This window comes from Saccopteryx bilineata, chromosome 1 (genome assembly GCF_036850765.1).
Source record: "Saccopteryx bilineata isolate mSacBil1 chromosome 1, mSacBil1_pri_phased_curated, whole genome shotgun sequence".
Lineage (NCBI taxonomy): Eukaryota > Metazoa > Chordata > Mammalia > Chiroptera > Emballonuridae > Saccopteryx > Saccopteryx bilineata.
This window is the reverse complement of record NC_089490.1, coordinates 120,654,366-120,681,605: the sequence shown is the minus strand read 5'-3', so window position 1 is coordinate 120,681,605 and position 27,240 is coordinate 120,654,366. Positions and strand designations below refer to the sequence as shown.

General features: G+C 35.9%; 1 protein-coding gene across 2 annotated transcripts in view; it reads right to left on the bottom strand.

The window, feature by feature from the left end:
• Positions 1-27,240, bottom strand: part of PDE3A (phosphodiesterase 3A) — a 326,308-nt gene that overhangs the window by 30,275 nt on the left and 268,793 nt on the right. For both annotated transcript variants that reach the window (XM_066264580.1, XM_066264581.1), the window contains exons 4-8: positions 25,095-25,249; positions 19,259-19,383; positions 5,172-5,391; positions 1,499-1,584; positions 234-388 (exon numbers count right to left, since the gene is read on the bottom strand). In XM_066264580.1, the coding sequence (XP_066120677.1) occupies positions 234-388; positions 1,499-1,584; positions 5,172-5,391; positions 19,259-19,383; positions 25,095-25,249 (741 nt within the window). The remainder of the gene's footprint in view (positions 1-233; positions 389-1,498; positions 1,585-5,171; positions 5,392-19,258; positions 19,384-25,094; positions 25,250-27,240) is intronic.

Here is a 27,240-nt window from a genome sequence, read left to right as displayed (position 1 = left end):
CATTTGTGGAGATGAATATGTTTTTGTTCATTAAGAAAAAGAATCATTAAGAGATCATAAGACTTGAATAGGGAAATATTATATTCATATATATGGGTAGAGCTATAATCCATGTAAAATCCAAATGAGATAGAGCTACAAATCAAAAGATTCTGGGATCTTCCTCTAAGCCAATCCCTGTAACAGAAGGTGATTTCTCAAGTAAACAAATGAGTGAAGTGATATGGGGCTACCAGGAATATCATGGTCTCGGGCGCGTAGGTGCTACAAGCCGATGCTTTCCTCAGCGGCTCTCTTGAGCACTCAGTCTCATCTTCATTCTGTACAATATCACTGCTATCACTGTTATTATTGGTTTCATAATCAGAGGTAACTTGAGCAGTGTCATCTGAAATGGAAAGAGAACAGCTGATTATGAAACTGACAACAAAAAGGAGTCCCATCTTAAGTGACTATTCCTAAAATGCAAGCAGTAAATATAGGGTTTAGGCCAACTTGGGGAACTATTGCTTTCATGAGCTTGTACACACCAAGAATATAGGATCATAGGGTAGGAGAAGGCACACATTTTTTTAAAAAAATTTATTTTATTTTTATGATTCTATTTTTTAAAAAGTGTTTTTATCAATTGGATTTATTGGAATGACATTCATTTGCAAAACCATACAGACTACAATTCAATAAAATACCATCTGTAAATGTCATTGTATCCCCTCTACCCCAAGCAAAGTCTCTTTCTACCCCCAATTCCTTACTCTTTGCCCCCTCTACCTACTGCCACCCCCCTTTCCCTCTGGCTATCACCACATTGATACCTGTGTCTATGTGTTTTATATATATATATCTATATAGATATATATCTATATATATCTATACACACACACATGTATATATATATGTATATATATAATGTTTTTTGGCTAATCCTTTCACCTTTTTTCATCGTTAATTCTGTTTTAAATTTATTTTAACTTTAATCTGTTTTGGTAATTCTATCATTATTCCCATTCTACAGATGAAGGAACCGAGGCACGGAGATTACAAAGTTATAGGTAGCTCAATCAGAATATAAACCTGCCTCCAAAGCCTGTGTTCTTACTATCTCCATAATACTGCCTCAAGGAAAAAACTATGTTTTATATAAGCTTACAGTGATCTAAGCAGAGTCGTTGCTCAGGGTCTGCATGGAGATCTCCAGAGACTACCCTGACATGGATGCATCTCTAAATGTCCAAGATAAAAGAACATTTCTATACTACACATTATCTAAACTGTCTTTTCATGATATTATATATATATAGAAACATTTTGGGCAGCTTTGCACCAACATTTTACCCATGATTAACTAACTCTAGGTATTAAAATTATGGATAGTTTTGATATCTTTGTCTTCTAAAAATTTTAATCTAAAAAAATCAGGAACATGTCTTATCTTTTCAATTAAAAAAAAAAGAAAGTCATGACCATTTTGAGAAACAGAATTCAAATAGAGAATTACCCGTTCTTCTGGGTGTCTGCATGGCTGTCCTGCTTCTCTCCAGGGGCCCGTCAGCCTGATCCCCTTGGGAGTATGGCCTGCCGCAGCTGAGAAAGTTTGCAACAGCTGTAAGTATATTCTTTTTCAACAAATCACAGGTACTACACACCATCTATGTATACATTAAGATAGATAACAATAGTCAAATATTTCTACCTTTTATTTGTTTGAGGGAAAAGCTAATTTTGTCTAGAGGGATGCTGATATGCAGAGTACTGTGTTCTTTTTCGAGAACATAATCAATATAAAGGATAAGAAGCTGCATTCCACTCTCATCCTCCTCCGTAGTCTACACTAGAAGTAAAGCTACCCGCATAATGTCCTTTCATTACTCAGAGGATAGCCTGTTACCTACTTACAGTAGTGATTATGGAGGTGCCAATATGAATTTGGTCAAAAATATCCTCCCCAGTAGAATCCATTTGTGCCTGGGTAAAAACCTCATTAGATTTAGTTCTATGGCTTAATTTTATGTGCAAAGAGCTTTTTAAGAAAAAATTTTATGTGTAAAAATACTATAATAGTATATGAATTTTATTTTTTGCCTGAAAAAAATTTTTTTTAGATTGATCAGCTACCTGTTAAGGCCCTAAGGAGATAAACAAACAAAATAAAAAGGTAGCCCTGGCCAGTTGGCTCAGTAGCACAGTGTCAGCCCAGAGTGTGAAGTCCTGGGTTTGATTCCTGGTCACACAGGAGAAGCGACTATCTGCTTTTCCACCCCTCCCCCTCCCACTTCTTTCTTTCTCTTTCTCTCTATGCCTCCAGTAGCCATGGCTCAATTGACTTGAGTGAGTTGGCTCGGGTGTTGAGTATGGCTCCATTGAGCCTCCACCTCAGGTGCTAAAAAATATAGCTCTGTTGCTGAGTATGGACCCAAAAGGGGAATCATCCGTTAGGGGGCTTGCCAGGTGGATCCAGGTGGGGTGCATGTGGGAGTCTGTCTATCTCCTCTCCTCTCACTTAAAAAAAAAAGTACATTTTATCGGAAGTTGAATGCAAAATGACTTCATAGGTTGCAAGTTGAGAAAAACAGGTAAAGAGGGTACATGGTAGGTAACTGAGAAAAATAAGGTGCCTGAGAGGTGGCACCTTAAACAGAGCTGGTTGGAGGATACAGGATACCTTTGCTTTCTAAACAGTTTGAACTGGATCATAAATTTAAAAATGATCCCACAAGGGCCTGGCAAATTTCCCCTCCCACTTATCCTGTGTAGAGTTTCATGGTTAGATTTTAATTCTGCATTTTGCTTCTGGGCTCCTTCCTTCTGCCTAATATTACAAAGGGTCTTAGAGGGTTTCTATTTGTTCTTTAACCACAGATTACTCTAAAAGGAAAAGATGTGAATGACAGTTTATAATATAATTAATATCTCATCACTTCTTTTTCCCCTGAATGTGCTTCTACATGTAGTGGAGATAAACACTTTCTAGTTAGAAAGTATTCTCATCCTAAGTTAATTTATTTTTCAAGCCTTGAAAGTAAGTGGAAAAGCAACACGCACAAAATATTTTTAATTATGAAATCCCATCAGTTTGATTTAGGGAATCAAAAGAAAACGACAGGACCAAAGGAAACAAAGTAGATGCCAGTGATGTGCTTACATTCTTAAATGAAACTTAGTAAAAGCGGCGTTTATTAGTTTTAAGATTTTTCATTGCAAGATAATACTTAAAAGGAACATTTAAATTAGTAGTTCAAACTGACTACCTCTTTTTGCCAAAAAAAGAGCTTGTTGCACAGATGTTACAGCAGCCAAGACAATGGGATTCAACGCCAAACTCTTCGAGTTCAGCAGGGGAAACCACAATAATTAGTTGTGTGTTTCTGGAACTCTCTGGGCCTACATGGGTGGCTGCCTTGAAGGCAATAATAAAACATGGTTTGAATTATAGATTTATAAAGCCCAAACAAATAAAACACACACTACTGGATTTATAAACATTACTGAACAAGTAGGCAGTGAAATTGCCTTGTTTTTCTCCAAAAGACTTTTTTTTTTTAATAGAAATCCCATTATATTCTTCCAACTAAGAATACAAAAAATAGATCGTAATGAGAAAAGCTGTGTGAGTGGTAGATCTTTTCTGAACATCTTTCTTCTTTCTTTAGGTGACTTATATCATGTAAATCTGGAGGCCACAGTGGGACAGTCTTCCTAGGAACACTGGAAGCAGATGTCCTTGATGCTGACACTCCACTGGGCTTCTTTTTGGCTCAGATGCATACCTCGAAAAGTGTTTCTTAAGAGTGTTCCCCTTAAGAACCAAACACTAGCTGCATGGGCAATTATTGGGTGTTAACCTAAAGAAATTGGTTCTGTGGTCAAATAAACTCTGAAGATGCTAAATGAAACAAAAATCAAGAAGTTTTCTTTCAGGACTTTTCAGAGCTTTTAATAAAGTCATGTGTATTGTGGCTCACTAAAAGGGAAATATATGTATACTTTACCACAGATTGTGCCTCTTTTTTGGTAGGGGGAAAAGATGGGATTAACATCCTATAGAAATTAACTTATTAGAAAAGCTATCAAAGAGAGAACAGCAGAATAACTTTTAAAGGGTAGAAGAACTTTTCCTGTAACTGTGGCCAAAAGACCAAACAAAAAAAATGATTTTTTTTCTTTAAAATATTTGTAAAGACAAAGGAAGTAAAAATAAAGATTCTAAACTGAAAAATATTCACTCAATAAACTTTATAAACAAATGATCTGCTCTAAAAAATTAATAAATATAAACAAATACCTGAACATGAAACTTATGAAATTTAAAACTGAAAATACTGTTCAAATCTGTGAAACATGTGATATTAGACTAACATGTAACTAATCTCTTCAAATGGCTATCATCATCAACTTTAGATAAGAAAGTGTTTTCTTCAAAGCATTTTTATAATTATACTTAAACTTTTAAAAGAGTTTTAAAACATTCAACTCTTTTCTACTTAAAGAAATATTGTAATGCTTTAAGATCAATTATTCTGGATTAAGCTATTACTGAAGAACAACACTATGTAAATCGATAAGAGGGGGTATTTCTTTTTTAGTGATAATGTTGGCAAAATGTTGGCCCTCTTTTCTAACTTCTATGAAAAGACAATGCTTTATAATTCTTTTTAAATATGATAGATCAGTACAAGCAATTGTTTATTTGCATTCTGAGACCTACTTGAGTTCTGCCATAAAGTACCATGTTATTTGCAAATAATCAAAGTTAAAACAGGCACTGCAAACTTAAGATAAAATGCCTTTAAAATAAATATAAAATCCTCCCTGGAGAACAAGTAAAAGATATTTCAACAAAATACCAAATTATTGATATGACTTTTTAAAATATATGCTTTATGCATTTTTTATCATTAAGCAGATAGACTATACAACTAATTATTTTATACCATTTCCAAAGATTAGGAATATGGCCCATATGCACTCTAAACATTTTTTAATAGAAAACCACAGAAAAATTAAGTTTCTATTACATCCTATTCAACAAAAATCACATTATCCTATATTTCCTGTCAAGAACTCTGGCAAACATACACATATAGCTATGTGGATTGCTGATGATGTTCCTAAAAGGAGAAACAGTATTAGTTTTATTATTAAACTCCAGTCAAGAACATATAAACCCTTACCTGCTACATACAACAGGTGGAATCGTTATCTGAGGAGACAGGTCAGGGGCACTCTGGGTGTAAGTTAAGGCCCTGTGAGAACCTAGGCCTTGTTTGGCAGTTGTGTTGGCAGATTCTGGAAACTGAACTGTAGAAATTTTGCTGACGGGACTGCTGGCCGGAGTCCCTTGGAGAGGTGAGGAACAGGGCGATGAAAGAGGTGAAATTTTAGCAAGGGCACCTGAGAAACAGAGAGTCATTAAGTCAAAATAAATGTCTTTGGAATCCAAACTTGCAAATCTTAAACTTTACCTTGGACTCCTTTTAACTCAGTAAGGACCACATGAGTCCTCAGTCCATGGGCTAGCCTCTGTACGCCACCATCTGGAGACGGGGTGTATGTGGGGGTGTCTCGACAGCATCAAATGCGAGCAAATGAATCATCATGAAATCATTGGAGGCAATTTTGGCAAATTTAGTGAAAGCCTCAGTGTCCTGAGTAGTTTCAGGACAGAAGGATTTTTTTGCCTCTTGTTATTCTAACACAAGGATAATGGTTAACATTTTCTCATATGTTTGCCTTCTCATAGGTTGTGAAGTTGCTTTTAGCAACAAGAGGAGCAGGTATTATTTTTAATATTAACATGTCGGGAGCAGAGTTTTGTAGGCATTCAATGCTTAAAATATGTAAATAAAGAAGATACATTTTTTGAGAGGCAGTTAACCATCCACAGTGAATGACTGTTTTGGGTGTGAAGTCATATTTCATCAGAGTAATATCTGAAGAAAACATTAAAAAATGTAACATAATCTCTTTTAGATCAAACAATAGGCCTCAAGCTTAAATTTTAAGTGTGGTTATTTGTGCCCAACTGTCTACTCTTGATGGTAACTATTTTATGGACCACTGAATTAGATTTCCTGTGCTGATGTAGGAGGACAAGGAACGATGTCTTGAATTTCCTTTCAAGAAATGTAAGCAGCCTACACTTGCAATTTGAAGAAAAGAGAGGAATAGCTTCAGAACAACTACCTGCTTACTGATTTTCATAATTTTATGGCTGGACAATCTCCTATAAAGCAAATAAAATAAAATCAATACAAGTTGTTTTCTATGTCTCACCACTCTGGGGTAATATACAGCCAGCAGCTCACATACCATATTTCCCATTAGATGCACCTTAATTTTGGGGCCCCAAATTTGGAAAAATATCTATTACATAAAGTTGCTAAACTCAAGTTTTATTCATCATAAAATTCATACAACTCCTCATCACTATCAAACTTCTCTTCCATTAGCTCGTCCTCATCTGTGTCTGATGACGAATCACTGTCTTCAACAATGAATGCAAAAATAAGTGTGAAAAAGCAGGAAATGCAAGTAAAAACCTACAACCACTGTGTAAGACACACCCCATTTTAGACCCCACATTTTTCAAAAAAGGGTGTGTCTTATACATGGGGAAATACAATATCATCAAACAATATGGGTGGTGAACTGGCAACTGGCTTAGTCGGCTTCCAACGTCCAGTTCTCCCAAGTTTTGTTTGTCACACCTAAAGGAATATGGTCCACTGAAAGGAATATGAAGCTTGCTGAAAGGCTTTTGTAATTTTAAGTGTCTTGTTATTTTAGTTTAGTTTTAAAAGAGGAGAAATCCTACTCTTTCTTTAATTCAGAGTGGAGACCAGCAACCCCTCCTAGTCCTTTTCTCAATTATTTTTACTGTTGATTGGTGATCAACAGATCAATCCCCTGCCTTTAAACCTAACTGTAATCATGCTGTTGCAGAGAGGTGAAGTAACCTTCCCAGTGTCACAGTGCTAGTAAGTCGGAGCACTGGTGTGGGGCCAGCTATTCTTGTAAAATGTGGTCTATTAGCTCATCGTTCTATCAGACTACCCACTGAAGAATAAAAATCCATTAACTGCTAGGCAGCATGTGAATTGCTCTGGACAGTGACATGCCTTATGGGTTTAATTTTGGTTTCTCCTTCTACTGAGAAGGTTTACCTATTTTACCAAAGATACTGACAAGCCATCACCTCACATAATCTCTTAAACCAAAAGAAGATTAAGGTCACTAAATATTTATCTTAGTGTTTTCCAATCAACCTGTTGTTGGGTGCATGCCAACTGTGTTTTGGGGACCCTGTCAAGTACTAAGGCTTTATTGGGAGGTCCCAAAATTAATTTCATTTTTAATACTGTCTCTAATATTAAATTTGTTATAAATTTTATTATATTTATATAATTTTGTAAAATAAAGGAAATGAACATTTCAATAAGCTCTAAATCCCTTCCCATTTCTACATAGCTATATGACATTGTATTCATGTGTTACTACAGATATATGTGTGCTTTGATGTTTAAAAAAAAAAGGTTGAAAAGGACTAGTTTAATTTAGACTATCTGTGTGATTACAGCCAACTGAGTCTCCAGAGATCTTAGAAAAAAGCAGTAGAGCCATTAAGGAGCTGGATGGGGTAGGATGTGGTATTCCCTCTTGGCCTCTTTGCTAAGCTAAGGCCAATTGCTTGATCTGAGACTGGGAACCTGGTCAGAGAGGTTGCTGGGAAAGGCTCTTATAAAGGTGTAAGCCTAGGCAAGGTTTTAATTGTTGTGTCTTATTAAAAGAGCCTCCTGATAGGCATTGCTTTAGGCATTCTCCTAATTATTTTGGTAGGTAACTTTGAGTTTCTGACAAGTTTCTATCACGTTTTTTACAAAGCCTGTGGAAATATTGCATATTTTTATCTTGACATATTTTCTGAAGGCCATGTATGAGAGAAGTGATTGCTTTTCATTGCTAATTTCTAGTAGATGCCAGCTGACATTCCCAGAAAAATAAAATTCTCTCTTAAACTTAAAAATCCACTCAATGATTAAAGTTCCAAGAACTCACAAATGAACTAAACTTAAATAAATAAGCAAACCTTAAGTCTCCAAATTTACCGCCGGGGATAAAATTTAAAATAAACCTTGAAACAGAAGAGAAGCCCTTAGCTTTTGTAGTATGTGAGTCTACATATTTTGAACACTTCTAACAAGCAAGAGTCTTGGCAACAACCATGAAAAGCTGGGATATTTTTATTTTGTAAGGTAAGAAGATAAGGTGTAAACATACAAATTCCTTTCTTTCCCAAATCAAACTACTATTTCTCACAGTGTGCATTATCATAATTTACTTAAAGTTTTAAAAACAGAGCGACTGCCATAGGAAATGGGCACATGTTTACATATTAGTCTTCAAAAACATGGAGAGAGGTAAGGGCAGAGAATAACCAAGTATTCTTTCTAGAAAGGACAGACTATTTCAAACACAGGAACAGGCTACTCCAAGGAAATGGGCAAAAGGTTCTTCTTTTGAGTTTAAAAAACACATTATTTTCTAAGGTAGTTTAAGCATTGTCATGTCTAATGTTAGAGAATTGTATGACATCGAAATTTCATCAATACTATATATCAAACTCACACATTTACACACACACACAATGGTGAAGGGATTCAGATAAATATGCATTCTCTCACAAATGTTTATCTTCATTTTATATTTGAGTAATTTAAAGAGACTCCAGGGAAGAGATTTAGCTCATGAAATAATAAATTTTTAAATAACTGAGACTGCCCTAATGTGAAATATTTTAAGACATTTAAAACTAAAAAATTTGAACTATAACTTTAAAAAATTCTACAATGCCAAGTCCTTTGAGTAATTCAGTTTTAATTTCTTGCTCCCGAGAGCATGAAAAAATGTGTGTCAAGACACAAGGAACTTTGGGCAATCGAACAGCGATGACAAACAATACTGGAAGGAAATTATTTAAGTGAATCCATCTGTTTTGTGCTGTAAAACTCTCTCAGCTTAATTTTAATTGAACAAGAAAGGAACCAGTATGTCTGACAAATCTATGCCTCTTTACCATGCCCACAGACAAATGGACAACCCTAAGTATATGTATCTAAAGTACATGGAATGCAAAGATAAAATCACCAAGTCATAATTTAAGTTTTCCCTTTCAAAGTTTCTACCGGAAAAACTCAGTTTAGTTTTTTGGTGTGGAAAGATCTCTAATCATTATAATAAGATTATAAGAATTTTATAAGAATTATATAAATCTTGGAAGGGACTAATGCAAATTCAGTAAGTGTGAAATTACAGGAATCTTAAAAGCTCATTAATTACATAATGGAAACTCTACATTAGCAGTGACTCATAAATAGAAAGGCAAGATTGAAAATGTAAATTATATTTAAATTTCCTATTTCATGCTTTAATCAAAAGACTTCTTGTGACTTCATCCACTTATTTTATATTAGTAACTGTAAAATAAATTATTGTATTTCAACTACAGTGTGTCCGTAAAGTCATGGTGCACTTTTGACCGGTCACAGGAAAGCAACAAAAGACGATAGAAATGTGAAATATGCACCAAATAAAAGGAAAACCTTCCCAGTTTCTGTAGGATGATGTGGTAGCATGTGCACATGTGCAGATGATGACGTAACACCGTGTATACAGCGGAGCAGCCCACGGCCATGCCAGTAGAGATGTGTACAATACAGAGGAAAGTCCGGTGTGTTCTGTGGCTCACTAAATTAGAATCCGTGACCAAAGTACAACATGAATATCGGCACATTTATAACAAAGCGCCACCACATAGGAATAACATTACTCGGTGGGATAAGCAGTTGAAGGAAACTGGCAGTTTGGTGGAGAAACCCCATTCTGGTAGGCCATCAGTCAGTGACGAGTCTGTAGAGGCTATACGGGATAGCTACCTAAGGAGCCCTAAAAAATCTGTTCGTGAGCCCACATCAAACTGCACTGAATAGGTATGAAACTGGGAGAGTTTTCCTTTTATTTGGTGCAGATTTCACATTTCTAATGTCTTTTGTTGCTTTCCTGTGACCAGTCAAAAGTGCACCATGACTTACAGACACACTGTATTTAAATTAACGCTGACTGATCAAACTAGGACACACTGTTGAATTGATTTGTGCAAAGAACAGATTTTATGAGTATCCTGTGAATAGAAGTCATTTCTTTTTCAGTAGTTGTATTGTCTATTCTTGCTTGCATCCTCCTACCTTTTTGCCTACTAGTTGGTACTTCCTCCTCAGACTCTATTCATACTTTGATTCCATTTCCTCATACTCTTTACCACGTAAAGGACTTGTCCAGGTCTGTTTACACATTGTTATTGAAAACCAGTTTAGTATCACAGTCTATATTAAACATAACACACCTAGTTAGTTCATTCAGCCAATGCCATCATTAAAGGGAAACAAGGGTTTTCAAACAGATGGGCCCATCTGATCAGGGAGAACTGTAATTAATTTCAGCTCTCTCATTCTTTATGGATTTTTTCCCTTTGGCAGATTTTCAGGGATTTGTTTAGTTGAATTAAGCATGCTTAGCATATAAGCTGTTTTATAAACATTAATTCTGCTGTGACAGCAGTCTAAAGATGCCACAATGCAAAATCCTCTCCAAAGTAATCATGATAGAGATACCTTATATACTTTATGCTAAGAAGGAAGAGAGGCTTTTGCCATGGCAGTAGCTCTAATTTCTACCAGCTGCCTTTGTGGACACTTACATGGACATGTTTTTCCTCTGACACTTTGCCCTTTCTTTCTGAGTGCAGTTATATGAATTAGGGAGCAGGACACAGGAAGATGAAAAAGCTGTTACTCATGTCTGTTCCCTCATTTGTTTGGTTATTTCCAGTGAATTCATTCACATATATCCTTTGAGTAACCTAATTTTCAGCTTCCTTTCCATTGAGGTATAATTGGCATATAACAATACATTAATTTCAGGTATGCAACATAATGATTCAATATCTGTATGCCAATTAGAGTATATGTGCTGCTAAAGCAAACACACTTTCAACTTCTTGAGTTTATCGTGTTGGTTATTGTAATAATTTTAATTTCATTACCTAAATGAAGAAAACGGGAGACAGAAAACTAAATCCTTCTATTGTCTTGTACTCAGCCAAGGACAGCACCAAAATTTTAAATTTTAAATTACCTCAATTTGTTGTCCTCAGTTTTTTTTCCAGCTTAAAGTCCTCAGTTCAAAATAAAGAATTCAGGATGAATTGTAGGAGTTTGGACAAGTTACTTAACATTTTTGTGCCTCAGTTTCTTCATCTGAATCCATTTCCTTAGCTACACAAGAATGTAGAATGCTTAAATTCACATTACATCCTTTGAGTAACATATTATTGTTCAATATTTTAATTGTCTTAATAAGTCTTTGAAGAATATCGACAAATCTGGAAATACTATTATATAAGCATACAATGTTTGTTTGACAGACTCACAATTTCCAAATTTGTTTATTCATCACTTTTATTACGTCCTAGACTTCTCTGTTATTATTTTTCTTTCTGGAATATGTCCATCATAAATTCCTTCACTTAAGATTTGGTAGCTAATACAGTTTTGACTTAGCTGAAAATGTCTTTAGTTCATTTCTATTTTTTTTTTAAAGATTTTATTTATTCATTTTAGAAAAGAGAGAGAGAGAAGTGGGAGGAGCAGGAAGCATCAACTCCCATATGTGCCTTGATCAGGCAAGCCCAGGGTTTTGAACCAGAGACCTCAACGTTCCAGGTCAATGCTTTATCCACTGCGCCACAACAGGTGAGGCTCATTCCTATTATTGTGAGATAGATTTGACAGACACACAATTTTAGGTTGACTATTATATTCTCTCAGAACTTCGAATAAAATATTCTACTATATTCTGATGCTCTTTATTCTAGACAGTTCTGCTCTCAGTCTGCTTTTCCTGAAAAAACTGTCTTTATCTGGCTGCCTTTAGATTTTATTTTGGTCTTTGATGTAGTGTAGTTTCACCACTTTGTGTTTATGTGTGTATTCTTTCCTTGAATTCCCCTCTCCTTTTTATTAATTGACTATTGGGATGACACTGGTTCACAAAACCATACCGGTTTCAAGTGTATAACTCAATAAAACATCATCTGCACACTGCATTGAGTGCTCACAGCTCTAAGCAAAGTCTCTTTTCATCCCCATTTTTCTTCCCTTTACCCAGCTCCACTTACTCCCATCCCTTTCCTTTTGCTATCCTCTACTATTGTCTGTGACTATATAAATATGCATGTATTTCATCTTTGGTGTAGTGTAGTTTCACCATTTTGTGTGTATGTGTAAATTTTTCCCCTTTATTTTACGTTCCTCAGAAATTATGTCTTCTATCCTTTACTACAACTATGATTATATAATAAGATTTTTAAAATTCCTTTTCTTATTAAAATATTTTACATTTTTCAGTTTCTTATCTAAGTTGCATTCTGGGTAATTTCTTCACATTTTCTGCCTCTCATTTTACTAATTTTCCCCTGAACACTCTATTACATCACTTAACCTATTGTACTTCCTTGATATTTTATATATATAGATATATTTGTTTATTTATTTATTTATTTTTAGGTGAGAGGAGGAGAGATAGTGAGGCAGACTTCTGATGTGCACACATAGGGATCCATTTGGCAACACCCATCTGGTGCCAATTATCGAGTACTGTGCTATCCTCACTGCCTGGGGCCACGCTGGAACCAATCAAGCCAAGTGGGAGGGGAAGAGGGACAGAAGGAGAGAGTGAGTGGGGGGAAAAGCAGATGGTTGCTTCTCCTGAGTGCCTTGACCAGGAATTAAACCCCCATTGTCCATCTCTGGACCAGCACTCTGTCCACTGAGGCAACAGCCAAGGCCTTGATTATATTTTTAAAAGTTATACGTGGTCTGAAATTATATCTGCTCTCATGCTGTTATTCCTTTATAACCTCATATTTGTCTTTGAGTATTTTTTAAAGTTTATTTATTAAATTAAATGCAGTGACATTGATAAATCAGGGTACATATATTGAAAGAAAACATCTCTAGATTATTTTGACATTTGATTGTGCTGTGTACCCCTCCCCCAAAGTTAAATTATCTTCTGTCACCTTCTATCTGGTTTTCTTGTGCCCCTCCCCTCCCCCAACCCTTCTCTCCTTCTTCACCCCATCCCCCTCCTCCACCCCCTACCCCTGTTGCCATCACATTCTTGTTCATGTCTCTGAGTCTCATTTTTATGTCCCTTCTATGTATAGATTCATATAGTTTTGTTTTTTTCTGATTTACTTATTTCACTCCGTATAATGTTATCAAGGTCCATCCATGTTATTGTAAATGATCCGATATCATCATTTCTTATGGCTGAGTAGTATTCCATAGTATATATGTACCAAAGCTTTTTAATCCACTCATCCTCTGACGGACACTTGGGCTGTTTCCAGATCTTTGCTATTGTGAACAATGCTACCATAAACATGAGGGTGCATTTCTCCTTTTGGAGCCGTTCTATGGTGTCCTTGGGGTATATTCCTAAAAGTGGGATAGCTGGGTCAAAAGGCAGTTCGATTTTCAGTTTTTTGAGGAATCTCCATACTGTTTTCCACAGTGGCTGCACCAATCTGCATTCCCACCAGCAGTGCAGGAGGGTTCCCTTTTCTCCACATCCTCGCCAGCACTTATTCTGTGTTGTTTTGTTAATGAGCGCCATTCTGGCTGGTGTGAGGTGATATCTCATTGTGGTTTTAATTTGCATTTCTCTAATCATTAGTGATGTTGAGCATTTTTTCATATGCCTATTGGCCATCTGTATGTCCTCTTTGGAGAAGTGTCTATTCATCTCTTTTGCCCATTTTTGAATTGGATTGTTTGTCTTCCTGGTGCTGAGATTTACAAGTTCTTTATAAATTTTGGTTATTAACCCCTTATCAGACGTATTGTCAAATATGTTTTCCCATTGTGTAGTTTGTCTTTTTATTCTATTCTTGTTGTCTTTAGATGTGCAAAAGCTTTTTAGTTTGATATAGTCCCATTTGTTTATCCTGTCTATTATTTCACTTCCCTGTGGAGATAAATCAGCAAATATATTATTCCAAGAGATGTCGGAGAGCTTACTGCCTATGTTTTCTTCTAAGATGCTTATGGTTTCACGGCCTACATTTAAGTCTTTTATTCATTTTGAGTTTATTTTTGTGAGTGGAGTAAGCTGGTGATCTAGTTTCATTTTTTTGCAGGTAGCTATCCAATTTTCCCAACACCATTTATTAAAGAGGCTGTCTTTACTCCATTGTATTTCCTTACCTCCTTTGTCAAATATCAGTTGTCCATAGAACTGTGGGTTTATTTCTGGGTTCTCTGTTCTGTTCCATTGATCTATATGCCTGTTCTTATGCCAGTACCAGGCTGTTTTGAATATAATGGCCTTGTAGTATAACTTGATATAAGGAAGTGTGATACCTTCCACTTTATTCTTCTTTTTTAAGATTGCTGAGGGTATTCGTGTCCTCTTTTGGTTCCATATAAATTTTTGGAATATGTGGTCTATATCTTTGAAGTATGTCATTGGTATTTTAATTGGTATTGCATTGAATTTATAGATTGCTTTGGGTAAAATAAACATTTTAATGATGTTTATTCTTCCTAACCATGAGCATGATATATGCTTCCACTTGTTTGTATCTTTCTTGATTTCTTTTATCAATGCTTTGTAATTTTCCGAGTACAAGTTTTTAGTCTCCTTGGTTAAGTTTATTCCTAGGTACTTTATTTTTTGGTTGTAATTGTGAAGGGGATTGTTTCCTTAATTTCTATTTCTGACTGTTCATTGTTGGTGTATAAAAATGCCTCTGATTTCTGAGTATTGATTTTATATCCTGCCACTTTGCTGAATTCATTTATCAGGTCCAGTAGCTTTTTGACTGAGACTTTAGAGTTTTTTATATACAATATCATATCATCTGCAAATAATGATAGTTTTACTTCTTCTTTTCCAACTTGAATGCCTTTTATTTCTTCTTCTTGTCTGATTGCTGTGGCTAGGACTTCTGGTGAAAGGGGGCACCCCTGCCTTGTTCCTGATCTTAAGGGTATTGCTTTTAATTTTTGCCCATTGAGTATGATGTTGGCTGTGGGTTTCTCATAGATGGCTTTTATCATGTTGAGGTATGTTTCCTGTATTCCCACTTTACTGAGAGTTTTGATCATGAATGGGTGCTGGATTTTATCAAATGCTTTTTCTGTATCTATTAAAATTTTCATATGGTTTTTCTCCTTCTTTTTGTTTATGTGATGAATCACATTGATTGATTTACGAATATTGTACCATCCTTGCTTCCCCAGAATAAATCCCACTTGATCATGGTGTATGATTTTTTCCATATATTGTTGGATCCGGTTTGCTAATATTTTGTTGAGGATTTTAGCATCTATATTCATCAGAGATATTGGCCTATAATTTTCTTTGTGTTTGCCTGGTTTTGGAATCAGAATTATGCTCACCTCATAAAAGGAGCTTGGAAGTCTTCCTTCCTCTTGAATTTTTTGAAATAGTTTGAGAAGGGTAGGGGTTAGTTTCTGCCCTTTTCCCTTGTGTGAGATCCCCTCTGGGCTCTCAGCCTCACCCCCCCCCCCCCGTTCCTGTAAGCAGGGGAGATTCAGGTGCTTCCTACCAGGTTTTTTGTGGCTTCTTCTTTGCTCCTTGGTTTTTGAGAGCTGTTCTTGTAGTTCAGAGTTGGTTTTTCATGCTGATTTTTCCTAAATTGATTTGTATTCCAGTTTGGTGGTGAGAGCTGGGCGTCTGTGCGTCTGCCTACTCCACTGCCATCTTTTCAGTCTCCTGTCTTTGAGTATTTTTACGTTAAATGAAATAGTCTAGAATTTAAATATCTCAATCCTTTTAGAGCTCTGTAAAGTTCCTTTTTTCTGTTTTTTTTTTTTTTCTAACTCATATTTCTTGTGTGCTCAGTGATCTTGGTTGTAAGTTCCCATTTGTTTAAACTCGATATATTGAGATCATATGGCTCTGAACTGGTGATGCTTTCTTTCAAAGATTATTTGCATGTGTTTTTCTAGTTAGTCAAGGGGTCTTCTTGACCTATGACTACTTCAGTACCTGCCCCTTTAAAAGTCTTCAGTTTAATATGGAGTGCTCAAATTCCATTATTTCGTCTTGCTGGAGTTCCATGGAGTCTCCCTATTCCTGAGCTCATCTATATTTACTCTTGGATCAACCCAATTTAAGTATTTTCCCACTTTTTCCTATTCCTGGCTCTGAAAAAAGCTCATCATTTCTTAGGACATTAATGACTTCTAAGTTATAACATTTAATGAATATTTGCAAAGAGCAGAGAGGACCAAATTACTTTTTAAAAAACCAAATTATCTTTAATGGTTTCAACCAGTGATGCAATTCCAATAAAAGTGTACTTTCTGGAGAAAGTATCTTCCTACACCAAACTGTAAAGATTTTAGCAAAGCTGGTGCTTACATAGTTTCAAGAAGTAGTCACCAATATAGAGTGAATGATCAAAAGAGAATTTTTGATCTAGAAATTTTCTTTTCTAGATTTAAAAACAGATAACAGAAATGGTCCCTTAATTTATAACTATTACAGTTAAAAGTATATTCCAAGATGGTCTCTTGAAATATTAGTGTTATGTGTGTACTGTTTCTCTAACTCTCATAGAAACATTGCCATTTTGAGGGCTTCTGCTTCTGGCTATGATTCTATAGTTTGCAGTAAATCCATGCTTCTTTAAGAACAAGTAGAAATGTTTAGTTTTCAAAAGAAAAGCTATCAAGACAAGACAACTAAGTTGTGGAACTAGGTTTCTAGAAAGAAGAGGTCATCAGAAGTGTGAGCCAAAATCCTGTGAACCATTCTTTCCTTCAGAGCATTTTTTATGAGCCAGTGGCAAGGATCAAAAGGCTAAGAATCCAGGCAGAAGGATGCAGCAATTAGGAGAAAAAGCCAGCAGAGCTTTTAGCAATGTCATGAGACTAATGACATAAAAATTGGAGTTTGGGGTCACTGTCACAATTCAAACTTGAAGTCTAACATCTCAGTGAGAAGGGGGCAGTTTTCCTCTTGGGCCATTTGATGAAGTGTGTGTGTAAAGGAATAGTTTATTGAGGAAGACACAAGGTCAAGCTTCCCTCAACTCCCACCCTCCCCAAAAAGAGATCTCAACAACAAAAGAATGGCAAGCATTCTTAGGACAACATTTACTCTGTCCCCCTTCCCAATTCTCTCCAGAGTTCAGGCTTCAAAAAACAGACACCCTGAACAGGCTTGGGTGGGGACAGACACTCAGGGAATCTCTGACCAGCAGGAGTTCTGGGTGTGTGTGTGTGTGTTTTCTCTGCCCTTTGTAAGAGAGGAACACAGGGCAATCTGCATTGTGTTTCCCCAATTTCGCCAACTTCAAAACAGGCCAACAGGGAAGCCACAGTGGAGGCAACAGGTCTGTCTCTCCCTTCAGGAGGGAGGTCTTTTTTTGCAGAGCGGAATCCCTCCCTAAGTGCTGGGCAGCATTGGAAGGCAGTCTCCCTAAAAAGTACCAGTTGACAAATTCTTAAACTGCTATAAAGACAGATAATTAAGAAGCTAAACTGCAGATATAGAAAATCTCATCAGTTTTCTGCAATGCTGACAGATGAAAAGTTGAAACTAGAAGATTCCAAAAAGGAGTAGTCATAGTAAACACCCTGGAGTTTCAACTGGGGTTTTAGGAGGAGGACAACTGGGAGGCAGAATCTGACAACACTAACCCAGGTGTGAGTCAGCACAGACTCTGGTTAAAATGAGGTAATCTCCCAAATCGTTTCACTTTCCTGCCTGGAACTTTATTGTTCTTAATTTTGATACCCAAACTCCTTTTCCTAGGTCCCCAGGTCCTACACCATCTGGCCTCTGTCCACATATTTGTTTCCATCTCTTCTCTACTCTCTCAGGGTCCTCCCTTTTTGCTTGTTAGCTTTTCCAGTTATGTAAAACTTAAGTTCCCCAAGCTTTCTCTCCGTGTCTTGTGTCTTGTATCTCTTTTCCTCTCAATATTTGAAAGTTTTCCCTTACTTCCTTATTATAGCCATTAACACACAGTATAGCAATAACTGATTACCTGTTTATAGTCCCCTGGCACAATGTAAGTGAGAATTCTGTGAAAACAGGAACTGGGTCTGGCTTAATCACTGTCATAGTCTTGAAACTAGTTTAGTGTGTGAAACAGTGAACACACCACATATAGGTGTTAAGTAAATTATGCTTGAGGGCAGGGAGAAGCTGATGTTTAGAAGTAGAGGGCTTCATGATGCCCACATAGAAAACTATGTCGTAATATGATGCCAAGTCTTAGTTGAGAGAAATCATATCAGGTTTCATTTTGTACCTGTCTAAAAGGGAAGGAAAACTTCCTGCCCACAGTGCTGTTGGGTCTTTCAGTTGCTAGCTTGTGGGAGTTTTTCAAAGGGATCTCAAATGTCTTGAATTGATGTTCTCCAAGTTTAAATACCTCCCTTTTCAGTATTTATATATTTGGGGGATGAAGGAGGAGGTGCGTAACACAAAGCAACAATTTCTTTGAAAAAAATATATGTACAGTAAATAAAGCATTTCTTCAAATTCATATAAATACCATACTCCTGAAAAATAATTTTCTTTTAACAGCCACTAAAAATAAAATTGAAATATGATAAGTACACCATTGGCTTTTGCATGATAAGATGATGCCGCTTTCAGAGATCATCCTCAATGGCTACAGTGATTTCCTATTCACCCAATAAGCCCAAAATAGAATATCTGGTACAGCAACCATGAAAGCATCTGTTTCATCATATAAAATGGAATTTTCAGTAATTAATAGGTTAGTGTGGCCTTTTCTTTTTAGAAGAGTCAAACCAAAAATCTATCTTAGATTGGCACTGTAAGCAGGAAATACCTGTTCTGTCTGGATGGCTCATTGTAAATAAACCTGATACTGACTGCATTATGGAGTCATAAATAGATGCGGATTGTCATGTACACTGTATAATGAAGAGGTGTTCCATAACCAAAATGGCTTCATCTATGCAAGCAACATATGCATGCATTGCTTCGAATCTTTCAAGCAACATATGCATGCATTGCTTCGAATCTTTCATGTTAAGGCCAAGCCAGAATCATATTTAAACACTAAGGCTTAGTTCTCTTGGAGACTATACTCAGTGAGTATAAACTCTTCTCCCAGTATGTTACATACCTGGTCGGTTTGGCTTTTTAGCCTTTACATAATTAGCTGCAGAAACGGCATAGGATGAAGTGAAGGATCTACTTTTGGTGAGGGTCATCATCACTGGGTTATTCCAAGAATCAGAACTGAGAGCACTATAAAAACAGAGCAAAAAGAAAAAAATAAATTATCTATTAGTTATTGGGGCAGAACTTGGAAAAACTCAACCATCATTTTCATAATAGACTTGACAATCTGGTTCATGGACCAGATTCAGTGATAGAACCACTTTGTCCAAACGATGGAAAAGGTTATTATCTAGGCTTGACTTCTGCTGTGGGGGCACCGCAGTCACCCATCAAGCATACTGGGTGTGCAAAAACAAAAGAGCAAAGATAACTTTCTTATTTATACTATTAATAGGAATCAAACACTTCATTCTACTTATAGAATCATGTTCCTCACAGATTTTCTAAAAACTTGGCAAATTAATTAGTTAAGTTAACATAAAGGGGAACTTACATAAATTGTGCTCTTTATTACTTATCATTCTTGGTGTAACTAAATTTACAAATTAAATGCTTATAAAATTAGCCTGACCAGGCAGTGGTGCAGTGGATAGAGCATCGAACTGCAATGCAGAGGACCCGGGTTTGGAACCCCGAGGTCGCCAGCTTGAGTGCGAGCTCATCTGGTTTGAGGAAAAAACCCACCAGCTTGAACCCAGGGTCGCTGGCTCCAGCAAGGGGTTACTCCGTCTGCTGAAGGCCCGCGGTCAAGGCACATGTGAGAGAGCAATCAATGAACAACTAAGGTGTTGCAACGCGCAATGAAAAACTAATGATTGATGCTTCTCATCTCTCTCCGTTCCTGTCTGTCTGTCCCTGTCTATCTCTCTCTCTGACTCATTCTCTGTCTCTGTAAAAAATAAATAAATAAATAAATAAATAAAAATTAAAAAAAATATTCAAAGGTAATGTTCTTTGCAATATTTTCTTGTGAGGGAAAAGGTTATGAACAGGCATACTTAGCTTATACTTTCCCCGGAAAGAAAGTTATGGTGATCCAAATCCTTGTGAAAATGCCAATGCTGAACCTGCTGCTAAATACACTGATGCTATTTACTGGGTGAAAGCTAACAGACAGTGAGGCTTCACCTAGACTAGAATGCCTTTGGCGGGATATTTTTGGTTTGTCTAGGTTCTTGTTTTACATAAATCTGGATTGAATAGATCTATGGATGGTTGGGACAGAGAATATTACACAGAAATAGAATTAATGGGATATACATTTGGAAGTCTTCCGAGCCATAATGTATCTGCATGCATTGCTTAAAACCTTACATGTCAAAGCTGGAAGTGTTCATTTTGCACCTGTGTACTTTGAAGCATTAGTAAATTTAGTACGGGGTAAAATCTATAATTTGCATGAGTATAATTGACCCTCTGTCAATCTTAGGTTGGCACTGTAAGCAGGATGTACCTGGTCTTGTCTGGATGGCTTACTGTAAATAAATCTGAAACTGATGGAATTATGGCATCATAAACAGTTGGAGATTGTCGTGTATACTGCATAACTGGGAGGTGTTCCACAACCAAAATAGCTTCATCTATGCAAGCAATATATGCATGCAAGTGCTCAGAATCCTTCATGTTAAAGCCAAGCCAGAACATGTGCTAATGTAAAAGCAAAGGACTTCTAGAGCACTACACTGATAGTTACAGAGCTCTTGAAAGAAAAAATGCTTGTGCTCTGTTATTGCCTATATCTTTTGTATAGTAAATTTAGCGATGAGTAAGATCTATAATTTGTGTTTTCTGATCTAACACTCTGACACTTATGTTACACCATTTTTTTTTATTTTAAGATTTTTCTTTAACTGTTGACAGGTATTTTAAAACTTCACCTTTTTTCCTTACTTTTAATCACAGTTTACAAAATATATCATAAAAAAGACATTTGACATACAGAATGAATTCCAGTATTTATCAAATACAATTAAGGAAAGCATACAAATATCTATTTCATATCTTTCTTAGAAATCTAAATTTAGGCATTCTAGGCATTTCAGAAATGTCTGGAATTTGAAACAATAAAATCAAATAAAACTTTGAATCTGAGGTAAATAACTACACTATTTCCTTATAGTGGTATTTCCTTTAAACTTCTTTTGGTGCATTGATTGACTTATAAGATTTACTATGAAGAAATGTTATGTAAAGTATATATGGCCTAGAAGTTTTAATTTCTCAATACATTTTACAATTCATAGGTTACTACTTTTTTATATAGACTTCTAAAGACCTTAACATTGACTATATTTATTTTATTCTGTTTTGTATATCTGTTTTTTGATATCTCTAAAAGTTATATTATGAAGGCTAGCTCAAAATACACCTGCTACTAACTGAATTTCTGAAATAAAAACATTTAAAATGTGGTCTTTTCGAAAGCTTTAGTGTAATAACAGACTATCTTTAATGTATGGGGAGTAAATGAACATCATTCAAGAATAATAACTGACTCAGCAGGGGACAATGATCTATGTGTCTGCTGGGGAAGATCTCTGTCCTCCTTCACAAGAGTCAATTTCATAACCTTAGTTCTACCCATAACAAATTTATCCTAGGTCCTGAATGTCTTACCATGTCCTAGCAGTTTCTTTTAAGTTTACAGCCTCCTTTTCAGGGGCAGGAGTCAGTTCCAAGGGTAAATCAGAACGATACTGTATGATTTCTTTGAGTATTTTATTTCTCTCAAGCCCACTTTTTAAGTACCTGCTGGTATTCTTCCACCTAATTTACCTCCAAACCGTGCCATAGTTCCCCTTTTTCCTAATCTTTGTGCTGGGTGCTGAGGCTCAGACTGAGGGCCTGCTTCCCAGGACATACATCTCTGAGTAGTAGGTCCAAGAGCCTTCTAATTCTCAGTCCTGTGTCCTTTTTGATCAGTGGTCTTTAAAATTACTCAGGAATAAATCATCCAGCTATATACCAAAGGGATATAAGCTGAGGACTGTTTCTAATTTTCCCTTTCCACTCTGGTTCATCTTTCCATCACTGCAGTCCTTAACGAGGTTCAATCCAAGGACAGACATGGAAAAGAAGGAATCAAAGGGTGAACACAAATAAACTCTGAAATCAGTCAGCAGTTTAAGTAATAGGTCTCTTAAGAAAAGGTTTTGACTTGGTTTAAAATTGAAGCTGGAGATAATCTGTAGCTATCTTTTCACTATTGTCACCTACCACAAAGAAGAAGCCAACTCAAACTAGTTGAATTTAGTGGTGGTACTATTGCCACTTACTCATATATGATTTTCTCTCAATGGGATCAAATTCTCTTCAGCATGAATTTCACTTCTTCAGAATGATGAAAAATTGTACCACTATCAGATTTTCTATCTGTCATGACTTTTCATAGGGCAGTGCAATTAAGGAACAGTGTGACAGACACTGAAGAAAAGTACACCACGCAAAACGTTAATGTGTATTTTTAGAAGGAGTGAAAGAGTACGATCATAAGCTGTTCCTTGTCTATTCTAAAAATATTTGAGTATGGGTATTTCTTTCATAAATCAGAATGACAGGATTGTTGGGAGTTAAGCTCATAAATGTTCTTAAAACCTTCTTCCTAATGGAGATTTCAATTTCAGCCCCATGTATCATTTAACTAAGAGAAAAAAGGAATAGAAAAATGAAATGTGACCAGAAGTAACAAACAATGACAGAAAGAGAGAAGACATTTAAGAATGTATGAGTAGATATTTTTGTAGTCATTGCATGGTAAGAAAACCATGGAATATTAGTTATACTGTGGCTGGATTCTTGGGAAGGTGTGAAAGCTCTAGAGATATAAACTGAGAACATAACTTATTTTGTTTAGCAACAAATATTTTAACTATAATTCACATCACTTATCAGTATTTGCTGCTGTAGAAATTGACAATAATCAGTATTTTCAGAAGAAAATATTACCAATGGCTTGTGATTTTAAAATATAGGAAATGTTCACAAAACAGATTGGGTAACATCGTCCTGTGGTGGTGCTTAGGAGTTTTACAGAAGTCCAGGTAATAAGATGGAGTGGAATTATACTGATATATGCAAGAAAAAAATTATTTGTTTGCTTGTGAATCTATAGGTTTCTTAGACTATCAATGTGAATATGGAAGAAACCAATTAAACATACTTTTAATAAAGAAAGCAAGAAAAGTCAGCAGTCATTAAATTCTTAAGGTTTGAAAGGTTTCCCTCCATTTCTTTGCCACACTCAGAATGGTGCTTTATTTATATTTAAGGCCAAGAACAGGAGAAAATTATTTCTAATGCTGCTTTCATGTAGTTCAACAAAGGTGTGCTTATTTTTCAATCATTAGATCATTAATAAAACTGATGCAAATGTTTCAAAAACTTAGAATCATGTATGGTGAATGTTCTCATAATTATTCAATTCATATAAAGTATACTGTTTTTATTCAAAACAGAAAACACATTAGTTCCTCTAAGAGCATCTCTTTCATGATGATGTTTTCTTTAAAATTCTTTCTAGACCTTTTTTTTTTTTTTTAGGTGAGAGGAGAGGAGATGGTGAGCAGACTCTCACATGTGCCCTGAGTAGGATCCCAGCAACCCCTTCTGGGGCTGATGTTCAAGTACTGAGTTATTTTTAGCACCTGAGGCTGATGTATCGAGGCCAACCCAGCAATCTGCAGTGACTGGAGCCACACTGAGCCACTGGCTTCAGGAGGAGGAGGAGGAAGAGAATGGGAGAGGGAATGGGGGAGAAGCAGATGGTCACTTCTCCTATGTGCCCTGACTGGGAATCAAACCTGGTACATCTATATACTGGGCAGACGTTCTACCCACTGAGCCACCAACCAGGCCCTCTTTCTAGATCTTAACATTATCTTTCCTTTGGCTTTGGTAAGTCTGGCTTTAAATTTTATAAAACTGGAATTAATATACAAACTAAAGCTTATTTATTTATTTTTATTGATATATAATTGACTATATAAAATTATATTAGTTTCAGGTGTACAACATAACAATTTGATATTTGAATTACTGTGAAATTATATTATTGCATTGTTATGAAATATATATTATGAAATAATTCCACAGTAGGTCTAGTTAACATCCATCACCACATATAGTTACAAAAAAAACTTTTTTGTGATAAGGACTTTTAAAATCTATTTTTAAGTGCCTTTCAAACATGTAATGCAGCATTATTAACTATAGTCACCAGCTGTGCATAATATTCCCCATGATTTATTTACTTTATAACTGTAAATTTGTACCTGTTAATCCCTTTCACCTATATTTTTCACCACACACTCCTACGAACCACCAATCTGTTCTCTGTCTAAATAGTGTTTAAAATATCAAGTGTTTGACCATATCTAGGGGTTGTTAGGATGATGATCTACCTTTTGATAGAATCTTCTTTTCATATAATGCTAGCATAGCTGGGCTGGTGGAAATCTAACAATCTTTTTCAAAGTCAGATTGGATAACTTTGATTTAAAGATCTCAACATGGATCTCCGTCAAGGTAAAATCTAACTAACCTTTCCTTATTCTGGGCTCAACCATTCCCATCCAAAATCACATGGGGAGGCTTCACCTCAAGTCACTGTCCCCATTTATATTTAAGACTACACAGCACAATGTAAACCTAATTAACTGATGTCAATTCCTGTGTTGTTTTGCATTTAAATCATATGCACACTTTATATTTTTTTCATTTTCAAAGCTGGCTTTCAACCAACTGTAATTGGTTGGGCCTCCCTTCCCTTGTAATTTATACTTCCTTTTTGTTAAGTAACTTCTCTACGAGACATGAAACCAATCTGAGCATTGTCTAACCTGGGTGAAGGTGCTTCATGCAGTTTGATGCTGGCGCTACGATCCCTCCTCACTGGGGCAGGCTCCAAGGTGGGCAGGCCTGTGGCTGAGGTGGTGGTTGTCCAAGTTGATGAAACTCGTCTCAACAAACCAGGAGGCAAATTCCTCCTCAGGCGCTAGGAAGAAGGAATGTTGATTTTATTACCAAGCATATTTTCTATTCTTCTATGTAGTATATGGAAGAAAATGGGGTTTTACTTGGGAGTAAATATATATATATATATATATATATATATATATATATATATATATTAAACTATACTGGCTGAATATCACCTATCTAAAATGTGGGTACTCAGATATTCAATAAAAGACTCTCAGGTTAAATAAATGAATACTATAAAATAACATTTTAGGAGCTTGGTTTTTATGATTACACAAATATGGGATTATAAGGGTGACAATTACCTATGGGATAATTTTATAGTTACATTATTTCAATAAAATTTATATGCTTACACACATATTATATTAGTTATCATGAACAGTTTATATCAAAAGTCACTTGTTTGAGCATGAATTTATATCATCTTGCACAATAGTCTCTACATACCAAAGTGTTTGTTGATTTAATTTTAATTTCTTGACTTACAAATGAGAGGACATAAGAGTAAAAGAGTGTAAAACAAAATGCACAATGTCTCTATGGTTAATGTCACTTAGACATCAGGCATATGGGTAATGTCATCAGTACCAATTCCTCCTAATAGAAGACTCTGCTGATTACCCACAACTTTCTCTTTATTACTTTCTTCTCCTTTCCTGTTCTAAATGGGATATGAGACATCATCAGCAGTGAGGCAAGATTCTGAGCATACCGGGATAAGCACCAGCATCTAAAGAGGGTCTTAACCTTAAAAATTAAAGCGAAGGTATTCTACAACTGCAGCAACAATTACACTTTTTATTTGTAGCTATCTGTTCCCAGTAGATCAATCATGTAAGCACAGTTTGCAAAGATGCAGTCTGTTCCTTTGAAGATGGTAAATACTTTTGAGAAGTATATACATCTAATACTAAATAGCTTTCCATGCCTCTTAAATATCTGACTATGCATCTTTTTTTAAAATTTTTTTTTAATTTTATTTTTTAAAGATTTTATTTATTCATTATAGGGGGGGAGAGAGAGAAAGGGGGTGGAGCAGGAAGCATCAACTCCCATATGTGCCTTGACCAGGCAAGCCCAGGGTTTTGAACTGGCAACCTCAGAGTTTCCAGGTTGACACTTTATCCACTGCACCACCACAGGTCAGGCTGACTATGCATCTTAAAAGATAATTAAATAGCAAGAGGAAAGGTCAAGCACTGTAAGTACGAGGATTACTGCTTGTCACTTAACTTACATCTATTTTGAGAGCCAAAGGAATAGTCAATTTCTCTCTATTCCTTTCTGGCCATATCATGCTGGACCATTTCCTTCTCAGAGAAGTAGATGTTGGAAAGAACCATGTAAACAGCTAATTGACAAAGTTGAGTGAAGAACACATTCCTGAGTGAAGAGACCCACAAGAGGAAGAGCTCAGATGTTATTGTTTGATCACCAAATCAAAAGAATGGCTGCTTGTTTCCCAAATAGGTAACTGAGAAGGACATACCAGGGACAACTTTAATTGTGAACAGCATGTCTTCAACTAATGTGAGTCTTAGCTGGGTGCAGGATGTATCCCGTATAGATTACTTCTGTATAATTCTTATATCTTATAAGTAGAAGGAAAAATGATAAGATCATCTTCTACTTTAAATAATCCAAAATCTACTAAAACTGTTCTAAATTCAAATCTTGTTGGGTTTGGGAAAGCCCTAGGGTACTCTGAAGGATGCATATTAAAAATGCAAAGCATGAAGAAACACAGTGTTTCAGAAGGCAATGGATTTTCAACAGAATCGACACTAGAACGAAAACAAGGACTTTTGGCTTTTTTATTTTTTGCTGCCATAACCTTATCCCATACAGAAGTAAAAACTTCTTGAAAGTCTGAATAAGAAAAGGTAATGTAAAATGGTAACATTTTAATTTATAGAAAGTTATCAAGTATAAGGACAAGAGTGTTTATGTTTTAAATTTTATTACTTTGGTCACCACGATCAACACATGTCACTGAGTCAC